This window comes from Rhinopithecus roxellana, chromosome 14, assembly GCF_007565055.1.
Source record: "Rhinopithecus roxellana isolate Shanxi Qingling chromosome 14, ASM756505v1, whole genome shotgun sequence".
NCBI classification, from domain to species: domain Eukaryota; kingdom Metazoa; phylum Chordata; class Mammalia; order Primates; family Cercopithecidae; genus Rhinopithecus; species Rhinopithecus roxellana.
In genome coordinates, this window is record NC_044562.1 from 43,125,041 (window position 1) to 43,147,148 (window position 22,108).

General features: G+C 43.0%; 1 protein-coding gene and 1 pseudogene across 2 annotated transcripts in view; both read left to right on the top strand.

Annotated features, from left to right (window-relative positions):
* STAT1 (signal transducer and activator of transcription 1) overlaps positions 1-22,108 on the top strand; it is a 45,389-nt gene that overhangs the window by 18,457 nt on the left and 4,824 nt on the right. Inside the window, exons 11-24 of the mRNA XM_010379761.2 lie at positions 4,224-4,316; positions 5,872-5,931; positions 8,467-8,496; positions 8,588-8,681; positions 9,879-9,920; positions 11,138-11,221; positions 11,788-11,886; positions 13,001-13,136; positions 15,156-15,205; positions 15,959-16,053; positions 16,818-16,963; positions 19,405-19,590; positions 20,523-20,598; positions 21,478-21,580. Coding sequence (XP_010378063.1) covers positions 4,224-4,316; positions 5,872-5,931; positions 8,467-8,496; positions 8,588-8,681; positions 9,879-9,920; positions 11,138-11,221; positions 11,788-11,886; positions 13,001-13,136; positions 15,156-15,205; positions 15,959-16,053; positions 16,818-16,963; positions 19,405-19,590; positions 20,523-20,598; positions 21,478-21,580 — 1,294 coding nt within the window. The remainder of the gene's footprint in view (positions 1-4,223; positions 4,317-5,871; positions 5,932-8,466; positions 8,497-8,587; positions 8,682-9,878; positions 9,921-11,137; positions 11,222-11,787; positions 11,887-13,000; positions 13,137-15,155; positions 15,206-15,958; positions 16,054-16,817; positions 16,964-19,404; positions 19,591-20,522; positions 20,599-21,477; positions 21,581-22,108) is intronic.
* Positions 418-2,776, top strand: LOC104675287 (annotated as a pseudogene). Its single transcript, XR_004053078.1, has 2 exons — positions 418-1,929; positions 2,227-2,776. The product of XR_004053078.1 is annotated as a ras-related protein Rab-1A-like (transcript).

The window sequence follows — 22,108 nt, forward strand, 5'->3', positions numbered from 1 at the left end:
TGTAATATATGTATATATATGATGTGTGTATATGTATATATAATATACATGTGTATATGTGTGAGTGTGTATGTGTGTGTGTGTGTGTATATACACACACATATTTTGAGATGGATTCTTGCTCTGTCACCCAAGCTGGAGTGCAGTGGCATGATCTCAGCTCACTGCAACCTCCACCTCCTGGGTTCAAGCAATCCTCCTGCCTCAGCCTCCCAAGTGCCTGGGACTATAGGCACATGCCACCCCACCCGGCTAATTTTTTTAGTAGAGACGGGGTTTCGCCATGTTGGCCAGGCTGGTCTCCAACTCCTGACCTCAGGTGATCCGCCAGCCTCGGCCTCCCAAAGTGCTGGGATTACAGGCGTGAGCCACTGTGCCTGGCCTAAAATTTTTTAATGACAATGACTCTTCCTGAATTATCTGGTTATGTCAATGGTTCTTCACTCTTGTGACCACCTAGGCTGGAAGCTGTAGTAACCTTCCACTCCTGCTTCCCCTTTGGCCGAGTCTCCGCCATGACGCTAGCATGCCTCACCTCCTCCCCACCCCTCCTCATGTCTCAGGCTCTCAAGTCCTCCTTTCTGGACTCTTCCTCAGCCTCCCCACCAGTCCTCCTTCCCAGTCGTTCCTCCCTCCCTGTGACCAATGCTGTCCCAGAGCAGACTTCTATTCTGGTTCCTCATCACCAGCTGATCCAAGTGAAGCCCCTCAACTGGGCATTCACGGCCCCCCTTCTGCAGCCTGGACCCAGCTGACCACTCCACGCTTCACGTCCACACACACCCCTTTCTAGGCAAACTTGACCTCTTGCTGATTCCTATAGGGGCCATGCCGCACGCTTGCTTCTCTGTGGCTCTCCTGAGGATACTTCCTCTTCCTCAGAACCTTCTTTTCTTGTACCTGCTTTCAAAATTGTATCATCCCGAAAGCTTCACCTTGTATCTCATCATTTAATCTTCCCAGATTTCCCAAACACGTGTTGTCTCCCTTCCTGGCCTCCAGTCACCCTTTGTTCCTCTCCTTCTCTGCCTTTTGTTATATAGTTGTTATGCATTTCTTTATATTTGTTGAATATCAAGGTTCTGGAAGGCAGAGACATGCCTCTGTTACCCTTTTCCCCCAGCAGGACCTAGCGCAGTGCCTTGTGAACAGTAGGTGCTCTAGACACACTTAGTAGATAGATAAATGTCACTGAGTGGAAAAAAAGGGTTCATATTGCAAGTTTTTTTTTCTTTAATGCAAACTTGACATGATAAAAATATACTTGATTTTGGGTGGAAGCAATAGCTGAGTGGCAGCGGCTGCTGATTGTGTTCTAGGGGAGAGAGTAGGGGAAGACGTTTGCTTTCCCAGAACAGCCTATCTCATTCCTTTCCTTCAGTTACCCATAGCGCAGAGAGTCAGAGCGGCAGTTGTAGCAGCAAGGGTGGCTGTGGCAGTGGTGGCAGCTACAGTGACATGTCCAGCATGAATCCCAAATATGATTATTTATTCAAATTACTTCTGATTGGCGACTCTGGGGCTGGAAGGTCTTGCCTCCTTCGTAGGTTTGCAGATGATACATATACGGAAAGCTACATCAGCACAGTTGGTGTGGATTTCAAAATAAGAACTATAGAGTTAGATGGGAAAACAATCAAGCTTCAAATATGGAACACAGCAGAACAGGAAAGATTTCGAAAAGTCATCTCCAGTTATTACAGAGGAGCCAGGGGCATCCTGGTTGTGTATGATGTGACAGATCAAGAGTCCTTGAATAATATTAAACAGTGACTGCAGAAAATAGATCATTATCCCAGTGAAAACATCAACAGATTGTTGGTAGGGAACAAGTGTGATCTGACCACAAAGAAAGTAGTAGACTACACAACAGCAAAGGAATTTGCTGATTCCCTTGGAATTCTGTTTTTGGAAACAAGTGCTAAGAATGCAACAAGGCCGGGCGCGGTGGCTCATGCCTGTAATCCCAGCACTTTGGGAGGCTGAGGTGGGTGGATCACCTGAAGTCAGGAGTTCGAGAGCAGCCTGGCCAACATGATGAAACCCCGTCTCTTCTAAAAATACAAAAATTAGCTGAGCATAGTGGCAGACACCTGTAATCCCAGCTACTCAGGAGGCTGAGGCAGGAGAATCGCTTGAACCTAGGTGGTGGAGGTTGCAGTGAGCCGAGATTACGCCATTGCACTCCAACCTGGGAGACAGAGCAAGAATCTGTCTCAAAAAAAGAAAAAAAAAGAAAATGCAATGAATGTAGAACAATCTTCCATGATGATGGCAGCTGAGATTAAAAAGCTAATGGGTCCTGGAATAACAGCTAGTCGTGCTGAGAAGCCCAGTGTTAAAATTCAGAGCACTCTGGTCAAGCATCAGGTGGAGGTTCCTGCTAAAATTTGCCTCCGTCCTTTTCTCACAGTAATGAATTTGCAATCTGAACCCAAGTGAAAAACCATTGTCTGAATTATACTGTATGTAGCTGTACTACAACAGATTCTTACCATCTCCACAGAGGTCAGAGATTGTAAATGGTCATTACTGACTTTCTTTTTATTCTCTTGACTCAAAACAGCTAACTTCATTTTCAGAACTGTTTTTAAACCTTTGTGTGCTGGTTTATAAAATAATGTATTTTCCTGATAGCAGACTGTTTTCTCGTGGTTGGTTAGACTGTATTTTGTTTTGATGTTTATATTGGCGTGTTTAGATGTCAGGTCTAGTCTTCTGAAGACGAAGTTCAGCTGTTTTGTATCAAACAGCACAAGCAGTGTCTGTCACTTTCCATGCGTAAAGTTTAGTGAGATGTTATGTGTAAGATCTGATTTGCTGGTTCTTCCTTGTACAGTTATAAATGGAAAGATTATACTGTCTGATTAATAGCTTCTTGATACTCTGCATATAATTTGTGGCTGCAGAATATTGTAATTTGTTGCATACTGTGTAACAAAACAACTGAAGATATGTTTAATAAATATTGTACTTATTGGAAGTAATATTTTTAAAAAATGTACTCCTGACTAACATGGTGAAACCCCATCTCTACTAAAAATACAAAAAAAAAAATTAGCTGGGCATGGTGGCAGGCACCTGTAGCCCCAGTTACTCAGGAGGCTGAGGCAGGAGAATGGTGTGAACCAGGGAGGCGGAGCTTGTAGTGATCACACCACTGAGCTCCAGCCTGGGCAACAGAGTGAGACTCCATCTAAAAAAAAAAATATTTGCTTGGTTCCCTATGGCTAATATTCAAACAAGAAGTCCTGTGTGTTGAGTTTTTTTAAATTTAAAAACATTACTTGTACTTTGAGTGCACATTTTATTCTTAATTCTGACATGTAAATGAACATAATTAAATATGGGGTTTTTATTTTTTATTTTTATTTTTTGAGGCAGGGCCTCACTCTGTCATCCAGGCTGGAGTGCAGTGGTGTGATCATGGCTCACTTCAGCCTCCACCTCCTGGATTCAAGTGACCTTCCCACTTCAGCCCTCTAGTAGTTGGGGCTAATTAGCCATGCCTGGCTAATTTATTTATTTATTTATTTTTTCAGACGGAGTCTGGCTCTGTCGCCCGGGCTGGAGTGCAGTGGCCGGATCTCAGCTCACTGCAAGCTCCACCTCCCGGGTTTACACCATTCTCCTGCCTCAGCCTCCCGAGTAGCTGGGACTACAGGCGCCCGCCACCTCGCCCGGCTAGTTTTTTGTATTTTTTAGTAGAGACGGGGTTTCACTGTGTTAGCCAGGATGGTCTCGATCTCCTGACCTCGTGATCCGCCCGTCTCGGCCTCCCAAAGTGCTGGGATTACAGGCTTGAGCCACCGCACCCGGCACCTGGCTAATTTTTTAAAAAAAATTGTAAAGATAAGGTCTCACTATGTTGCCTAGGCTGGTCTTGAACTCCTGGGATCAAGCAATCCTACCATCTCAGCCTCTTAAAGTGCTGGGATTACACATATGAGCCACTGTGCCTAGCCTTCATCGTATAAGTTTGTTTCAATGTAATAGTTTCATAGATCATTACGATTATTCTGTTTCTGTTAAGTCCTTGTTAGGTTTTGGGATTTCTTTACTAATTAGAAAATATCAGTTTGTTCATCCAACTTGTCAGAATCTTTCAAACTGTTTTTTAGGTTGTACTCTCTAACCCCCTTTTTTCTTTCGGGAAAATCATTGTGACTGCCTCAACCTTAATGGAAATGCTAACTTATCTATCCTTTGCTGGGGATTTGCAGCTCGTTTGTGGTGGAAAGACAGCCCTGCATGCCAACGCACCCTCAGAGGCCGCTGGTCTTGAAGACAGGGGTCCAGTTCACTGTGAAGTTGAGGTAACAAGGGAAAGATGGCATCCCATACATTGTCCTGTCATGTAGTTTGTACCCCTAGTTTCCTTTTATAGAAACTGTTATTTAGGGTGCTTTTGAGGAAATAATTTTTCAGGAGGCATTTTAATATGAACGCTTACTGAGAATATCTGAGAGTTTTTTATTAATATACTCATAGTAGAAATGTAACCTATATATATATATGTACACACTCCTGATTTTTTTTCAATCATAAATGTAATGCATGTTCACAGGAAAACAGAATTCCAAATTGCAGAAATGTGTGTAATAGAGAGTGAAAGTTCGCGGCTGCCTCACCCCTCTTGGGCATAGGCTTATAACCTGAGCCTTATGAACCCCAGAAACTGTATGAATGTGGATTTATAATATGTACATTTTTCTGATGAATGGATTTATAGCTTTCATCAGATTCTCAAAGCAGTCCGTGATATAAATATCTGTGGACCACCACAGTAAATGACCTAGTGTCTGTCCTCCCAGGATTTTGTCCTTGTCTGCACAAATACATATTTCATACAGAAACACACACGCACAAATATGACATAATGTTTCCTTTTTAAAACATTAGGATTCCATGTCTACACAAATATTTCATATAGAGACACACACACAAATATGACATATTTCTTTTTTAAAAAACTCAAGAGTAGGCTACATACATTGTTTTGTAGCCTTTCTCCTTGATAATAATTGTAGAAGTGTTTCCAGGAACATGTGGCCTTACTTTCTTCTATTGAATGGCCGCATTGCCTTAAGCATTCTTCTTATGATGAGTAGCTAGACGCTGAAGAACTGAACTGACCTTCAGAGTTGGACCGGGTCCTTTTCTGGGGTGTTACTGATTTAAGTCAGTGGTTAACCCTCCCTGGCTGGTAGTATACAATGCCACACTCAAGCCCTCGTGGAATTCTAGAACTCGCAGCTGGAAGGGACAGTAGAAATCTGATCCCATCCACCTGCTCCACTGAACGGAGCAGACAGAGCCCTGGGGTCTCCTTCCCAAAGTCTCCAGCTCAGTGGAGCACAGGCACACACTCTCACCTGCCCTCCATCTTTCCACACTACCCTGGGGTGACTGTAGATGGGACACTATTTTTTCTGATTATGGGCAATGGTTTTTATTGTCTCCCAAAAGGACAAAGATTAGATACAAGTTTCAGTAGAAAGTAACGTTTGCTATTTTTCACCCATATAAATTGGCCAAAGATCAAAATTGTGATGAAACCCAATATTGGCGGCAAGGTTATAGAGGGAAACAGCTACCCTCATTAACTTTTGGTGGGAATGTAAACTCAGGGCTGCATTCTGTCAGAATTAGTGTTACAATTTTTCCTAAGCAATTCCACAGCTAGGAATTTATTCTTACAAATACACTTACACAAATTTAAGTAGATCTACAAAACTGTCAGTTTTCTTGTTGGTAATGCCCTAAAACTGGGGGAGAGTGGTTTATCTAAACGTTAATAGGGAATTGGCATAATAAATAAATGGTAACAGATAATGTTTTTTAAGTAATGGCTTTTATTTATCTTTCCAGACTGTTGGTGAAATTGCAAGAGCTGAATTATAATTTGAAAGTCAAGGTCTTATTTGATAAGTAAGATATCTTTAATATTATGTAACATACATGTAGTACTGAAATGTTGATTTTGTTACTCAAGCACAGACTCCTGCACTAGATAAGCAGATTCACTAGCTGTGGAAGGGTCTACACTGGGTGGAAGTTTGCCTCCCTAGGGCCCCAGGGCTGAACCCAGAGTCCTGCCAATGCTGCATATGAGCAGAGACTCCTAGTCAGATCCACCAGGGCCGTCACAAATGATCCCAGCAGATTTAAGTCAGCAGCTCCCTTGGTGGATGTTGGGAGCTTCCCCTGGAGCTGTTACCAACATTCCTGAGCCTTTTTAGACTATAACTGAACAAGAGAGTGAGTGTCTCTTTATGCATATGAGATGGTAATCAGCAAGTTTCAAAGTGGCTGGACTTGGCATGCCACCCCTTCCTTCTAGCTCAGCCCCAGAGGAGAGGCCCCTGATCCAACCTGAGGCCGAACATCCAGGCTGCCGTGACTCTGTGGTCATTTGGGGGTTTTTTCTGGAGTGAGATCAGCAGCATCTTGGGGAGACTATGTGGAGCCTGTGGGATTCACCCTTGTCTCTTCTGGGCAGTGGGAACCCAGGAATGGGCATCTCTCATGGGAGTCCAAGTGGAGCAGCCCCATTCTATTTTGCCCTGAGACCCTAGACCTGGACTGGCACTGACTTGGGTACTCTCATTAAGAAACGAGATGGCTCCTCCCACCCCTCCCATATTTAATGTTTTTGTTAGCTTGTGTCACATACTGGTGTGGCAAGTTTCAAAAGTGATTTATGATCATTCAAATCATTTTCCTCTGGCTTTTTGCTTGTTACCACTCCTATAAGAATATTCTTCCTTGTAGCATGGTCTGTGCCTTGTCTTCATGCCATCATCTTTGGTATATCAGTTAGCTTTTGCTCCCTAACAAACCACTCTCAAAACTTAGTGGCTAGGCCAGGTGCAGTGGCTCACACCTGTAATCCCAGCACTTTGGGAGGCCGAGGCAGGCAGATCACATAAGCCAGAGTTTGAGACCAGCCTGGCCAACATGGCGAAACCCCGTCTCTACAAAAAATGCAAAAAATTAGCCAGGTGTGGTGGTGTGTACCTGTAATCCCTGCTACTTGGGAGGCTGAGGCACGAGAATCGCTTGAACCTGAGAGGCGGAGGTTGCAGTGAGCTGAGATCATGCCACTGCACTCCAGTCTGGGTGATGGAATGAGACTGTCAAAAAAAAAAAAAAAAAAAACAACGTAGTGGCTAAAACCTCAAAAACTCATTTCTCATATTCTGTGAGTTGTAGGTCGTCCTGGTCTGGGCTAGTGTGGTTGGAGCCAGGTGCTCTAGCAAGGCCTTATTACGTGACTGGGACTCAGCTGGGATAACCAGGTCCTTCTTCAAGCATCTCAAAAAGGCTAGCCTGGGCTTTTCCCACGGTGACAGTGTTCCAAGTGAACAAGGCCTGTGAGTGCTAGCCTTGGAACGTGTATAGCATCACTCCCTTCCATCCAGTTGCTAAAAGCAAATCAAGGCCAGCTGAGATTCGGGGGACAGGGAAATACTTCCTACTTTCTAAAGGGAAGAAGCACAAGGGTCGTGTGGCCGTTGCAGTTTACCGTCCTCTGCGTCAGCTCAGCAACTCTCAGCTGCTTCAGGCCCCTGTGTCTTTTCTGTCGGTTCCAGCTGACTATCTTCTTAGCTTTGAAAAGTCAGCCTTTATCATACTATTCCTTTTATTTTAAATTCTTTTTTTTCCAAACAGGAAAATAGGTCCCTCCCGTAGCTAATGGTGATTGTCATTCGCAAAAGCATTAAACTTCTGGTTGAGATTGGAAAGGAAGGTGAACTAATAGATCTGTGAGTGAGCCCATGATTTCTAGTCTACCTCTAGGACACTCATGGATACATGATTTGGCCAGAACATGACAAAGTAATCACTGGATATAAAAGTGCAAAGTCTTTCAAAATTTCAACCTCAGACTTTAAACTCAAACTTCCCACTTACCCCAGATAACTGACTCTTCTGGTACTTTCATGAGAGCATTAAAGATCATAGAGAATAAAAATGAGGTTTAAATGGTCACATTGGCAGTCCTCTGAGCTTTGTGACAACTGGGCAGTGCTGTCTGCTGGATCCCCAGTGCTTAGTGCAGGCCCTTGCCGCAAGTAGCTGCCCAATAAACAATAACGATAGCTTACATTTGTTGAAGGTGTACTGGTGCTGGTGCTTACATTTATTGAGGGTGTACTGGTGAGGAATTAACTAGTTTATTCCTCACGATGTCCCGTATGTTGGCACTGTTAGTATGTTGTGCAAATGAACAACGTGAGGCCCAGACCATTTATTTGCCCAAGGTCATTCAGTGATACTTGCCAGACCTAATATGGGTAGATTGAAGCAGGGAGTGAATGAAAGGCCGCAAACCCACAGGTGTAGATTTATTTTTTATTTATCATTCACTTAACACTCTTATGTTCTTATACTCATAATTTTGTTTAAGCTTATTTCATATTTTAAATACACATATATGATTATATATATATTTTTTTGCAGAGATGTGAATGAGAGAAATACAGTAAAAGGGTATGTGATGTACTTTATGCTACACTGTGCTATATTTTTATTTGTTTAATAGTTGGAAGACTTTTCAGCATTTCTTTCCTATATTGTATAGATTTAGGAAGTTCAACATTTTGGGCACGCACACAAAGGTGATGAACATGGAGGAGTCCACCAATGGCAGTCTGGCGGCTGAATTTCGGCACCTGGTAGGGACATGAGTTTCCTGTCTTTATATTGTCTCTGGTTTCTTAGGACTTTTGACAATAGAGCGACCCTTTTTGGCACGTTTGCCATGTGGAGGACGCCCCCTGCTGGGGTTTGCAGACTTTGTGGCTGGTGACTTCCTGTCACCAGCACTTGGGGCATTTTGGTTTCTCCTCCTCATCCCATGTCTGTTCGCTCCATTTTCTGGGCTGTATCACTCACAGTAAAAACATTTTATGAGCCTGTGTTTACGTAAATGATTTGCACTTGCTGCCTGCATGATCCCCACAGTCACTCACTGTAGACGCTTGCAGTTTTCTCAAAGGTTATGGCTCCCGTGTCCTGACTGTGATTTCCCCCACCCTCCAAGTGTGGTCCCGTACTCCAAGGTTCACTCCTCAGCCCGTGTTCCCCTTCCTGGCGGCCCCGCCCACAGCCCCTGCCTCTACGGCAGCCTGACTCTACCACCTTCTCTCCAGGGCAGTAGAGCTCATTCCCCAGGCAGTAGAGACCCAGCGGGGTGCTCTATATGGGCTGTACCATCTTTCCTCCTCTGTGAACACAGGGGCTGCCAACTGTTGTGAGGCTCTGTGGGTGCTGAGTCCAAAGCTCTCCTTGGGCTCAGAACCTGCAGGAGGTTAAAGGCATCCTTTTTCACTAGAGACCACTTTGTGATCCAGCAAGCCTCCTAGCTAGGAAGCTCTACCTGACTTGAAAGCTTTAGCCCAACTCAGCTGCCTGAGGGTATTCAGAGCCGCCCTCAGGGCCCCAGCCTGGTCCCTTGGCAGCTCAGGGATTGATGTCCACTTGAGGGCAGTTGGACCTGGAGTCACTGGGCCCAGCCTGGAGGACTCTGCTGAGGGAAAGGGGAGGGTGAAGCTGTCCCTTGAGCCTCAGGGCATGAAACAGCTAACGAAGGTGCACGGGGAATCATTCAGGGAAAGTTTGAACACAGGAGAGGAGCTGGTGGCGATTCCAAGAGATCCCTCCAGACTGGTGTCTGCACCATCAGGCCTCTGGGGAAACGTGCTTCTGCTCATGGATCCAGAATGAGGGCCATTTTGTCCCATGTTCTGCATTCTAAAGATAATGTCATGTCTGTCATTCTTTCTAGTCCTAACTTTGTTCTCATTTGTAAATGAAGATAGCAACTTTGACCATTACCATGGTGTTTAATAAGACAATTGTTTGTTTTATAGCAATTGAAAGAACAGAAAAATGCTGGCACCAGAACGAATGAGGTGAGAGTCTCTTTATGTTGTGAATGGGCCCAAATCAGGCAGGTCTGTCTAGAAAGGGCAGGTCAGTTGGTGGCTGGGGACACCTCACAGAGGAGTTCAGACCCAGCAGGGAAGAGCAGCAAATGAGCTGGGTACTTGGTATATCTGTGACAACAGTAAAAACACCACATTTGTACTTTACTATTGTCAAACGATTTTGCACACAAATTCATTAGACACTCAGTGGAGTAGCTATTGTGGGCTTTTGTATTCTTCGCATCTTACGGGTGAAGAAATTGAGTCACAGGAAGTTTGCAGGATTTAGCTAAGGGTGCACAGAGAGTTACTGTCAGAGTTGGAACGAGAGGCCACTTTGATGACTGCCTTGCTATGTGCCAAGAGGGCTTTTTGGCCATGGCATCCCCTACCAGAAGCATTGCCTTTGCATCAGTTTCCTTCCTACAACGTGATCCTTAAGGAGTTGGGTTTGTGATGCATTCAGAAATGAACTATGGACAAAGGATGAAATATCTGGAGTTGTTTTGGTTTAGAACATTTTCGTCCTTTATGCACACACAGCGTGCAGTCGTTCCACACCAGGACCAGTGGAGGTCACATGGAGCAGCGGGACAAACACAGGCCCAGGCAGTGCAAAGATGCCTTCTAGCCCTGGTGTGCACCTGAACTATGTTTTGACCTCCCTGGGTCTAGCAGTTGTACCTCTCTAGTTCTAAGTTGTGAGGTTCACATGAGGTAATGTCTATGAAGGCACTTTGAAATCTGTCCATTTCTACCGAAACCAAGACACCTTGTGACCTACCAAGTTGATGTGAATCAGCCCTTCCGGTAGGCAGTAGACAATCCCAAGTGTGCACTTACTCGCAGCCCTCTCACCTCTTCCCCACCCATCTGCATTGAGATGTGCAGCCACACTGGGCAGGCAGACAGCTGAGGGTTGAGAAGCCTTAGGTCACAAAGCCATTAGTTGCTCTTTCCCCATTGACATTTATTGCTCTGAATCTATAATCCTTACCATAACTTCAGGCACTTATCTTTCAGAGCACACTGATACTCAGAATTATTAAATCTGGGAGGGATTCAATATTGAGTCTTCAGACTTCCTGCTGGTTGGGTCCAGGATCTCTGTGGCCTGTTGCAATGTTAATTGGGCTTTTGAAAGTTTCAGGATCTGTGAATAAGTGGTTATATTCTTTTCAGCTTTCCTTTTCTCTTCCAAGGGTCCTCTCATCGTTACTGAAGAGCTTCACTCCCTTAGTTTTGAAACCCAATTGTGCCAGCCTGGTTTGGTAATTGACCTCGAGGTAAGACTTTCATGGTCCCGAGGTGGAAAACTTCATTATTTTTACTTTTAATTGTTACGTGTATTTTTATTTCTCAGTTTTCGTTTTAGAGGTATTTACCTAATTGTTTTAAAAATTATCTTTTTCAGCTAATACTACCTTAACCTTAATTTATGGTCCAGAAAGCTAGAGAATTGAATTAACCTTCAAATTCTATAACTTAAATGTTCCAGTTGAGATAGCTGATGTTAATTTTTTTTACAGTAAGCATTGGGACTTATTTATTTTGCTCTGCCCTCCCTCCACATTTTATGTTTTCATTGTGACAATTTTCATCTTCTCATATTGCATACCCCTTAATTAGTTATTGTAGCTATTACTATTTTTAGGGACTTATTTCTTAACTGAAAGATACATCAAAGACAAATTAAACTGGACAAAAGAACAGAACTTAACATTTCTCATTTTCAAGTATTAAATATGTACAAATTTACAAATAATCCCCTGCTTTTAGTTGAGGCTAAGCAGTTATCTGAAGGTGACATTTCTGTGATTCAGATGATTTCAAGGTCTTTGTCATCCTTTAGACGACCTCTCTGCCCGTTGTGGTGATCTCCAACGTCAGCCAGCTCCCGAGCGGTTGGGCCTCCATCCTTTGGTACAACATGCTGGTGGCGGAACCCAGGGTATGGAAAATACATTTGCTTTGGTCCCAGGGTTAAGCAGACCCCATGCTCTCGCTGCTGCATCTCTGAAATAGCCCCAGTGGCCAGTTGTTGAGGGAGAAGTGACAAAGCTTCCGTGGTATTTCTAAGGCTTTTGAGTAAATCTGGGAATGTGAAGCATGTATATGTGTTTGAAGTGAGAATTATGATTTTTCTCCCATGTGAGTAAGCTAGGGCAGTTAGTGATTCCATACCACTTTATCATTATTATTTTTAAAATGTACACATCTACTAAACAAGCATGCTCCATTCTTAGAGTGTGGATACTTACTGTTAATTAATTATAGTCAATTATCATTATTCGAACTAGTTATGTTTTTTGAAGTTACCAGGAACACTTAATTAGCAAATAATGAATTGTTGCTCCTAAGGGAACTACAAGGCTAGGTTCCTTCAAGCCTCTGGTCACATCATTTTTGTCACCCCATCAATGCATAACATGGTTTATGTGTGTTTCTGTTTAAAGACACCTTATCTAATATACTTGTTGAGGCATTAACATTACACCTATGGTCAGGATTACTGGGTAACTCATGCCTGAGTGAAGCTTGCCTCACGCATGTATTTTCTCCATAAGGCACATCCCAGCATTCACGTGCTTAGGAACAGTAGACCACACTGTGGCGCTATGCTTGGGCACCATTTTAAACAGTGATCACCAACAGCAGTCACAAAATGCAAAAACATGGCACTAAATAGGCTTCAAAAAGGACACGTTTTTCTTATGAGAGCTGAAACAGGAAGCGAGTGTCATTTTGTTTGGCTTTAGTTGGAAACATAAGTGTTAAGAGACTCGAATTCTTTGCTTTTGTGTGCATGGGTGTATCTTCAGATGACCCCAGAGACGCCATGTGCTTAGATTTTGGAGTTACAAGTAAATTTTAGTGAGTAAACAAGTTCACAAATGTGCATCTGTAAATAATGAAAATTGACTGTATTTCTCTTCCCCTACTGTGAAAGCACCTGTGTGTCATATAAACTAGAATTGAACTTTGGGATGGACATATGTTTTAGTGCCACACTTGTGACTGGTGTGTCTGTAGTAACCCTTAGATTTTGGGTGTTTTCTCTCTAGAATCTGTCCTTCTTCCTGAATCCACCATGTGCACGTTGGGCTCAGCTTTCAGAAGTGCTGAGTTGGCAGTTTTCCTCTGTCACCAAAAGAGGTCTCAATGTGGACCAGCTGAACATGTTGGGAGAGAAGCTTCTTGGTATATGCATATTAACTTGTTACGTTTATAAAAATTGAAATTCATACAAATACCTCTCTAATTGCTTTTTCCCGTCTGCTATTTTGTTAAAGGCAAAAAACTATTAAAATCTGTCAGCTTTTCAAGCTATAGTTTATTATAGCTAAGTGAGAATCATATATCACCTTAGAAAGAAATATGGACCTGATAACATTTAAATGAATCCTTTCCTCATTGTCTCATATTAAGATTTCTGGGATGGATTCCCAAGGGAAAGTTTTATGAATTATGTAAAATATATTATTTGTGACTGAAATAAGTTCCTGGATGAGAAAGATGAAGGCCTATTAACCATTAATCTGGGGGAGAAGAAGGAAGTCCCTGACATGATAAGAATAAAGTCCTGGGGCCTGCCCACTGCAGCAGAAACCCAGGGCCCTTGACTCAGGTGGGCCCAGGTGGCAGGGGATGCTGTCCCCATAGGAGGGTGCCTCTTTTGATCTGCAGTTTTGCCTGATTGGGCAGAGTCTAGACAGTGGTAGATATTTCTCTATCAGTGTTTAATGTGAGTGCATTTATTAGTCCTTCATACTAAACAAATCAAAGATCCACTGGTCTCAAGGTCTGATCTTTCGGTGAGTGGGGCTATCTGAACTGTTTCTTTAAAACTCCATGGACAGCTTGTATCCCGATTTGCTTTCTGTAGAGCAGCATTGCATTTACTCCAAACAGCAGTAGGCTCTTCCTCACCCAGTGGCTTTCAACAGTGCCTTCTCTTGGCTGTGCAGCTGTCACAGTGGTGATCTTGTGCTGTTTAATACAAGTATAAAATCCCCTTATTCCATTTCTTTATTTGGCGAGAGTTAAGAAGGATATCTTTTCTTTTTTTTTTTTTTTTTTTTTGAGGCGGAGTCTCGCTCTGTTGCCCGGACTAGAGTGCAGTGGCCAGATCTCAGCTCACTGCAAGCTCCGCCTCCCGGGTTTACGCCATTCTCCTGCCTCAGCCTCCCGAGTAGCTGGGACTACAGGCGCCCGCCACCTCGCCCGGCTAGTTTTTGTATTTTTAGTAGAGATGGGGTTTCACCATATTAGCCAGGATGGTCTCGATCTCCTGACCTCGTGATCCGCCCGTCTCGGCCTCCCAAAGTGCTGGGATTACAGGCTTGAGCCACCGCGCCCGGCCGGATATCTTTTCTAACTGAAATGGCTTATTTGTAGTTCCCTTTGAAGACAGATGATGGGCTTACCACCTCTTCTCACCCGGGCTGCTTTAATTTGTGTAGCTGATAACCCCTGGGCTTCTTCCTCTCATTTATCTCACTTTGCTTTTGATTTGCATCAGACTTCCTGAGCCCGTGTCCTATTTGGAGGAGAACTGAGGGAAATGCATAAATAATGTCTAAAATAAACTTGTGAAGTCAAGTATCAGTTACATTGAAGATCTAGGGGTGATCTTGGGCACAGATTGAACTTTGAAAAAAATTCTCTAGGGTGCTTGGGAGGGGGCTCTGCTGAGCAGCAGAGGAAGGCAGTGGGAAGAGGCATTGGATAGGGAGGCTTCTCTTGGAGGCCCAGCAGAGCACCTTTGATTTAGTGCAAAAGGCAACGTCAGCTGATGGTCGTGGAAGGAAGTGTAACATGAACAGGACATTAAAAGGACTGTCCTCTCTTTAGAGGAGAGGGAGGGAAAAGGGGGGCTGGGGAGGGAGAGAGCAGATGGTAAGGCTTTGTGATGTTTCCACTTTCCCTAAAAACTCTCATATCGTGGTGCCCAGGAATCTGCCATCCATTCCTTCCTGCCATTAAACTCAAACCAACATACACATATTTTACACCATTTAAATTCCACCCTTTTATAGCACGTATTATAATTGCTCAGTTAATTTGGCATTAAGGTATCCAAAAATGTCAACTGAGTACATAAAATCTTTGTTGGGTGTTTGGCTCTTTTCCTTAAGAGCACATACAGGAGCCATCCATCCAACCAAAGCTTTAGAATCAGTTTCTGTTTGCTGAAAAATCTGGTTTTTATTTGTTTAGGTCCTAACGCCAGCCCCGATGGTCTCATTCCGTGGACGAGGTTTTGTAAGGTGAGGACTGTCTGGGTTTTATGCTCTCTGAGTCCTTTTTGCTCTCGGTCGAGGTTCTCATATTTCTTGCTGTGACAGTTACTTAACTGTTTGCTTATTTTGGCCTGTTCTTCTCTGGCCAAGGAGCCCCCCGGGCAAGTTGTTTACTTTTCTTCAGTGCAGGAGGTTGGTCTCCGAGCAGGAGTCTGACAGGAAGCACCTGCCTGAGTGATAACATTCTTTCATATCTGAAATGAGGCTTCTGTTCACTCACACTGGACCCCTGCCCAGCAGTATTTTAGCCATTTCTGTGTGAAATGTATGTTCTAGGCTGGGTGGCGCAGCCTGACCAGCCAGACGAGTTTAATGGCCTGCTCGAGCAGAGGGGCCCACTGTGGGGAACATTTAGAATCTGCTGGGGTCACCAGACAGTGTGGACCAGCTTGCACTGCTGGATTTTGCTAGCATAGGGCAGCTTGTGTTTCCGTGATTCACGCCGGAGGTCACCCCCGGGCTGGCTTGCTACTCTTTGGAAAGGGAAGCAGAGCCCGGCCCAGGGAAATGGAGAGCTCTGGAGAGCTCCTGGTCTGAATGCTGATAACAGCAGGGAGGGAACTTGATATTCCCTGCCAAGGGAGGAATCCCATTGCTGTGCTGAATGGGATAGTTGCATCTTTGGCACCTGGGGAGTCTTTACAAATGATGGTGGGAGGGACCATGGTAAGTCCTGTTTTTAGATTTTTGTTCATAATGTGTGCATTTGTATACTTTCAGGAAAATATAAATGATAAAAATTTTCCCTTCTGGCTTTGGATTGAAAGCATCCTAGAACTCATTAAAAAACACCTGCTTCCTCTCTGGAATGATGGGTAAGGGCCACTGCTAGATGTATTTTGAAACATATTTTTAGTGCTGCGAGGTTGAGACAAGGCCTGAGTCCAGCTTCAGTATTTGACTAGGCGTGTGTGAATCTCACGGAGGTGCGCATTTCCAGGCTGTCTGTTCAGGGCTTTGGGAGAGTAGAACTTCATAACATTAACCTTACACATTCTTAGTACATATATATGTCTTGGCAAAGCTAAATTGAAAACAACAACTCTGAGTACCATTCATGCATTCATTCACTCAACAAAAATGTTTTGAGCACCTACTATGTGGCCCCTAGGAAGGAAGAAAAACCCTTTTAACTGGGTAAATCATTCCTATCTTGGCTTATTGCAGGGATCCGCTGATATTTCAACAAAAGTTTTAACTTGATCAGACGGGCTAGAATATGAAAATATATTGCCTAGGTCTTCCTCTCCAGTAAAAAAGATGTGTAAATTCAGACATTCTCGTGGCCTTTAGAATAATCAAGGAACAATAAAAGGCTCAATCCCACACATGTTTGTTGAGCATCTGTAGCATCCTACTGACACATGTTCATACTTCTTTTTTTAAAAAAACCTTACTATATACATGTTTAAGTGAAATGCTTCCTTAAGTGACAACTCAATAGATTTTAAAATAGTCTACGTTTTTTACCGTAGGTTCTTTTCTCACATTCCAGCCATTTTCTTGGTTTGTAGGTTAGCATGAAAATGGAAATCATGATTGAACTAAAAGCCTCTCCGTCCGTCTCTTTGATATCCAGGTGCATCATGGGCTTCATCAGCAAGGAGCGAGAGCGCGCCCTGTTGAAGGACCAGCAGCCAGGGACCTTCCTGCTGCGGTTCAGTGAGAGCTCCCGGGAAGGGGCCATCACATTCACATGGGTGGAGCGGTCCCAGAACGGAGGCGGTGAGTGGGAGTTTGAGCACACAGTCCCACCATTCCACGTGTGTGAAGTTCCTCTTCATCGCCGCCAGTCAGCTCATACAGAAAGTGTGTTTGGGACATGAAATTGCAGATCTTATACTTACCCCAAATGAGCACCCCTTTAGGATTTAATAAACCACCACAAATATCTGTGGTTCACTCTCTGGAACATATTGTGGAAATGATGGTTTTGAAAAGACAAGGCCAGTTCCTTCCTTTGCATCAGGTTCGTTATCTGCAGATCAAGGATATGAGTCAATATAATCTGCAACCCATTCTTGGAAGGAATCACATTTCCCACAGGAGTAAGCGTCCAGATTCTCTTAGGGTCATCCTAGAGAAGAGTGCAGATGAGGACAGGCTTCAGGAGAAGACTTCATACACATCATTAGCCAGGGAGTTGATGCAGGGCCTGTTGGGATGAGTGGCAGCCTCTACCTTGCCTTCAAACAGAGCAGCTGCAAATTTATCTTTATCATATATTGGGTTTCTATCTAATCAAATGAGTACATGGCTAAAAGACTCCAGAAACCTTGGTGTTATGAAGCATGTTTCTGAGAATGAAGCTCAACAGCATAAATGAAAAAATCATAAAGACCAACTGATGACTTTTCACTGTTGTTTAGAGTTTGGTCTGTTTGAAGGGCAGGAGGAAAAACTGATTTGTTTCAGTAATTTTTTTGTTGTTGTTGTTGTTGTTGAGACAGTCTCGCTTTGTCGCCCACGCTGGAGTGCAGTGGCCGGATCTCAGCTCACTGCAAGCTCCGCCTCCCAAGTTTATGCCATTCTCCTGCCTCAGCCTCCCAAGTAGCTGGGACTACAGGCGCCCGCCACCTCGCCCAGCTAGGTTTTTGGTTTTTTTTTTAGTAGAGATGGGGTTTCACCGTGTTAGCCAGGATGGTCTTGATTTCCTGACCTCGTGATCCGCCCGTCTTGGCGTCCCAAAGTGCTGGGATTACAGGCTTGAGCCACCACGCCCAGCCTGTTTCAGTAATTTTTATACTTTCAGTGGGTAGACACAAAATGGAATATTCTTCTTGTTCTATTTATTTTTCTGAAATATTCCTCTTCTCCTGTTTTTCTGGAATACTCTTTTTCTATTTGTTTTTCTGCCATACTCTTCTTGTTCTGTTTGTTTTTCTGGAATACTCTTGCTCTATTTGTTTTTCTGGAATATATTCTATTTTTGTGGAATACTCTTGTTCTATTTATTTTTCTGGAATACTCTTGTTCTGTTTATTTTTCTGGAATACTCTTCTTGTTTATTTTTCTGGAATTCTCTTGCTCTATTTGTTTTTCTGGAATATATTCTATTTTTGTGGAATACTCTTGTTCTATTTATTTTTCTGGAATACTTTTGTTTTGTTTGTTTTTCTGGAATACTCTTCTTGTTCTATTTATTTTTCTGGAATATCCTTCTTGTTCTATTTATTTTTCTGGAATATCTTCTTATATTTATTTTTCTGGAATACTCTTCTTTCTTGTTCTATTTATTTTTCTGGAATACTCTTCTTGTTCTATTTGTTTTTCTGGAATACTCTTCTTGTTCTGTTTTTCTTCTGAGGAAAAAGCAGGGGGGCTGAGACAAGAGTCTGGCATGGGCAGTAGTCGTTGGAACCTACCCTTTTCCTCTTATCCTGTTCCCTTCCTGAACCAGCCGAGAGACAGAGCTAGCAGACCAAGCAGAGATGAAGAAAACCCTTGGCAACCAGGAAAGGTCAAGCAGGACAGTACCAGCCAAGAAGGGTTAGGATGGCAGCATAGTCTCATGTTCCACAGCAGGCTCCCCAGAGCACCTGAACCGTGGCCTCTGGAAGGTGGACACCCAAAGGGAGATTCTGTATCAGCTAGGAAGAAGGATCTGAATTTGGTGTGGGAATAAGAATGGGAGTAAATTAAACCACGGTTTATTACATTAAGGGTTACAGGGAAATGTAGCAAATAGGATCTTTTTTTAATTTCAAAGTGTTTTCTATATATCATCATTTATTTTAATACAAAATTAGATTTTTCAATATGAAAAGAAAAACAGAAAGTGAGTTTATCTTTAGTAATTTAAATCTATGGCTTAAGCCAAGATGACCCACTTAGTAGTGAGTTATTTATGTGCCTATGGGCAGCACATCGTTGAAGATGCAGGCTTTTAAAGGTTTTTAGTAAATCTTTTTTGCCCAGATTTATAAATCTAAGCAAATAATGGCAAATAGAATGTTATTGAGAATAATACCTCCCTTTATTTTCTCTGAGACAGTATTGTAATTTATTTAGAAATAAAGCAGTCTACTATATGTGTTGTAATGCTTAGATTGGGATTAGTTCTTATGAGGTTCACTCAAATCCATCAACTCTGCAGTGTTTTCTTTCTCTGTCCTCTTTCATTTTGGGATATTCTATGGGATTCACTTAGCTTTTTTCCTTTTTAGAACCTTACTTCCATGCGGTTGAACCCTACACGAAGAAAGAACTTTCTGCTGTTACTTTCCCTGACATCATTCGCAATTACAAAGTCATGGCTGCTGAGAATATTCCTGAGAATCCCCTGAAGTATTTGTATCCAAATATTGACAAAGACCATGCCTTTGGAAAGTATTACTCCAGGCCAAAGGAAGGTAAGTGGGGCAAGCAGGTGGTAACAGCGTGGCACAGTCCTTCCTGATGAGGGGGTGGTTATTCTCAAACTCCACCCATGTGGTGTTTTGCTTTTGAATTGGTAAGAGTAGGCTTTCAAAAGATGGTATAAACTCAGTGCAGGTGAAACATAATGCATTATTTGGCCTGATACAGCTAGTAAAAAATGAATGGACAATTTCCTATTTTAGGAATGTTGGAAAAGTCCATTGCTGGTCTTTCGTATTTGTTACTATCACTGTTTCCACATGAAAAGGGGTAAAGAATAAGGAACTGTGGCCAACCAATGGAAGGCATCTTGCTCACGTTAAAGTTGAGGAAACTGAGGCCTGGGAGAAGTGAAGTGGTTCATTTAGGGTGGCCCAATTACTTACTAGATCCTATTTTTTTAAGATAATTATTAAGAGGAGGCCTCATCTGAGAACACAGGTCTCTTGCTTCTCAGTTGTCAATGAATTGCATTTGAGAAAGTTCAAATTAGACCTGTTTTGTTTGGAACACACCAACAAAGCTGTTTTTCAGAATCAGAAATCTCAATATTAGGACAATTACTTTGGAATGAAGATGCCCCCAGCTTACCTTGACAGCTATGAAGATTCATTAGCCAGGCTAATGCCAATAAACTAGATAGAACTTTGCATATTTTGGGCTCCAACTTCTTGTAAGAATTCAAGTTGTGTAAAGAGAAAGCTCCTAGCTAGTGTCCTGCTAGTGTCTGCCCTTTTCTTCTCATTGCCTATGCATTCCCACTAGAATTTTAGGTGACTCGGGCAGGGAGGTTATAGCCCCATAAAGTTTTAGGATGCTAGGCTGCCTAGAAACACAGTAGAACTTTAATCCCCCCGAAAAGTTGATGTTCTATTCTGAAGTAATTTCTGTTGATGGAAAGCGTACACAATGTGTTTATTTCTAGCACCGGAGCCAATGGAACTTGATGGCCCTAAAGGAACTGGATATATCAAGACTGAATTGATTTCTGTGTCTGAAGTGTAAGTGAACACAGAAGAGTGACATGTTTACAAACCTCAAGCCAGCCTTGCTTCTGGCTGGGGCCTGTTGAAGATGCTTGTATTTTACTTTTCCATTGTAATTGCTATCGCCATCACAGCTGAACTTGTTGAGATCCCCGTGTTACTGCCTATCAGCATTTTACTACCTTAAAAAAAAAAAAAAAGCCAAAAACAAAATTTGTATTTAAGGTACATAAATTTTCCCAAAACTGATACCCTTTGAAAAAGTATAAATAAAATGAGCAAAAATTGATCAGAGTGGGAAAGTAGTTCTTTTCAATCTAGAAAAGGCCAAAGTAATGATTGAGATACATTGTCTCCACTTGCTTTGATTTTGTTGTTTCATTTTATAAAAGGTAGAAAAAATTTTGGAAATGTCATTGTCAGTTATTTGGCCTGCAGCACTGTCTTGGGGTGAATGGATGTAGCCTTCATGTAAAAACACTGTGTGGAGCAGCTTTATCTGCATTCAAACCTCCAGGTAGGGATGAGGGACTCCCCAGACATTTCTCTGGTGCTTTTCTGTCCAGGGTAAGCCTCGAGGCATTGTCATCTCAGGGTAGTGCACCGCACACGCTCACACCTAGGCTTACCCAGGCAGAAGCGGCGCAGATTCCAGTCTGGCTATTGCTCATCACATCCCTGGAGTGTGAAACGTTTCCCAAGGGGCTGGGCTGGGGACATGAGCCTCCCATGAGCTGTACTTTTGCAAATGTATTTTACAAGTGTATGCACTTACCCAAAATAAAAATATAACGTGATAATTCAATTACAGACAAAAGATAAAGTGTGTAAGTATGCACTAGTGCTTTCATCACTCAGATGTTGACATTGCTCTTTCCTTTTTCCCCATTTTAGTCACCCTTCTAGACTTCAGACCACAGACAACCTGCTCCCCATGTCTCCTGAGGAGTTTGACGAGGTGTCTCGGATAGTGGGCTCTGTAGAATTCGACAGTATGGTGAGTACCATGGCTGGCCTGTGTGTAGCTGTCAGTAAGTGTGTGTGCTCAGAGGCAGGGAGGGCACCATGGCAGATCCTGGGCCTGTCTGTAGGAGGGAGCCCTGGCAGAGCCAAGGAGAGTGCAGTGCTCAGATGAGCCATGACAAGTTGGAGCTGCTAGATTTAAACCACCTACATCATCAGCGGGATTTTTATTCCTGGCATTCAGCACCTTCCAAAAAACAAGTGATGTTTCTAATATTCAGGTTTCCTCCTCTCCCCTTTAAAGTTGCCATGTAGAAATTTCATATATTGTGGAACTAAGATTTCTTTGATAAGCAAATATTTTTCTTCAGTATGTGATTTCATCACTGTGTCTAGGGGAGGGAGAGTTGTTTTTAGAAAGGGAGAGACTAATGGTTGGTAGTTACAATAATTAGAGAGAATTATACTTTAGCAGCAATGAGGTTACTTCGTCTGCTTTATATTTGAGAGCTAATTTGTACAACTAGCTCCTGGGGCTGTGAAGGACTTGCCAAGAGTAGAA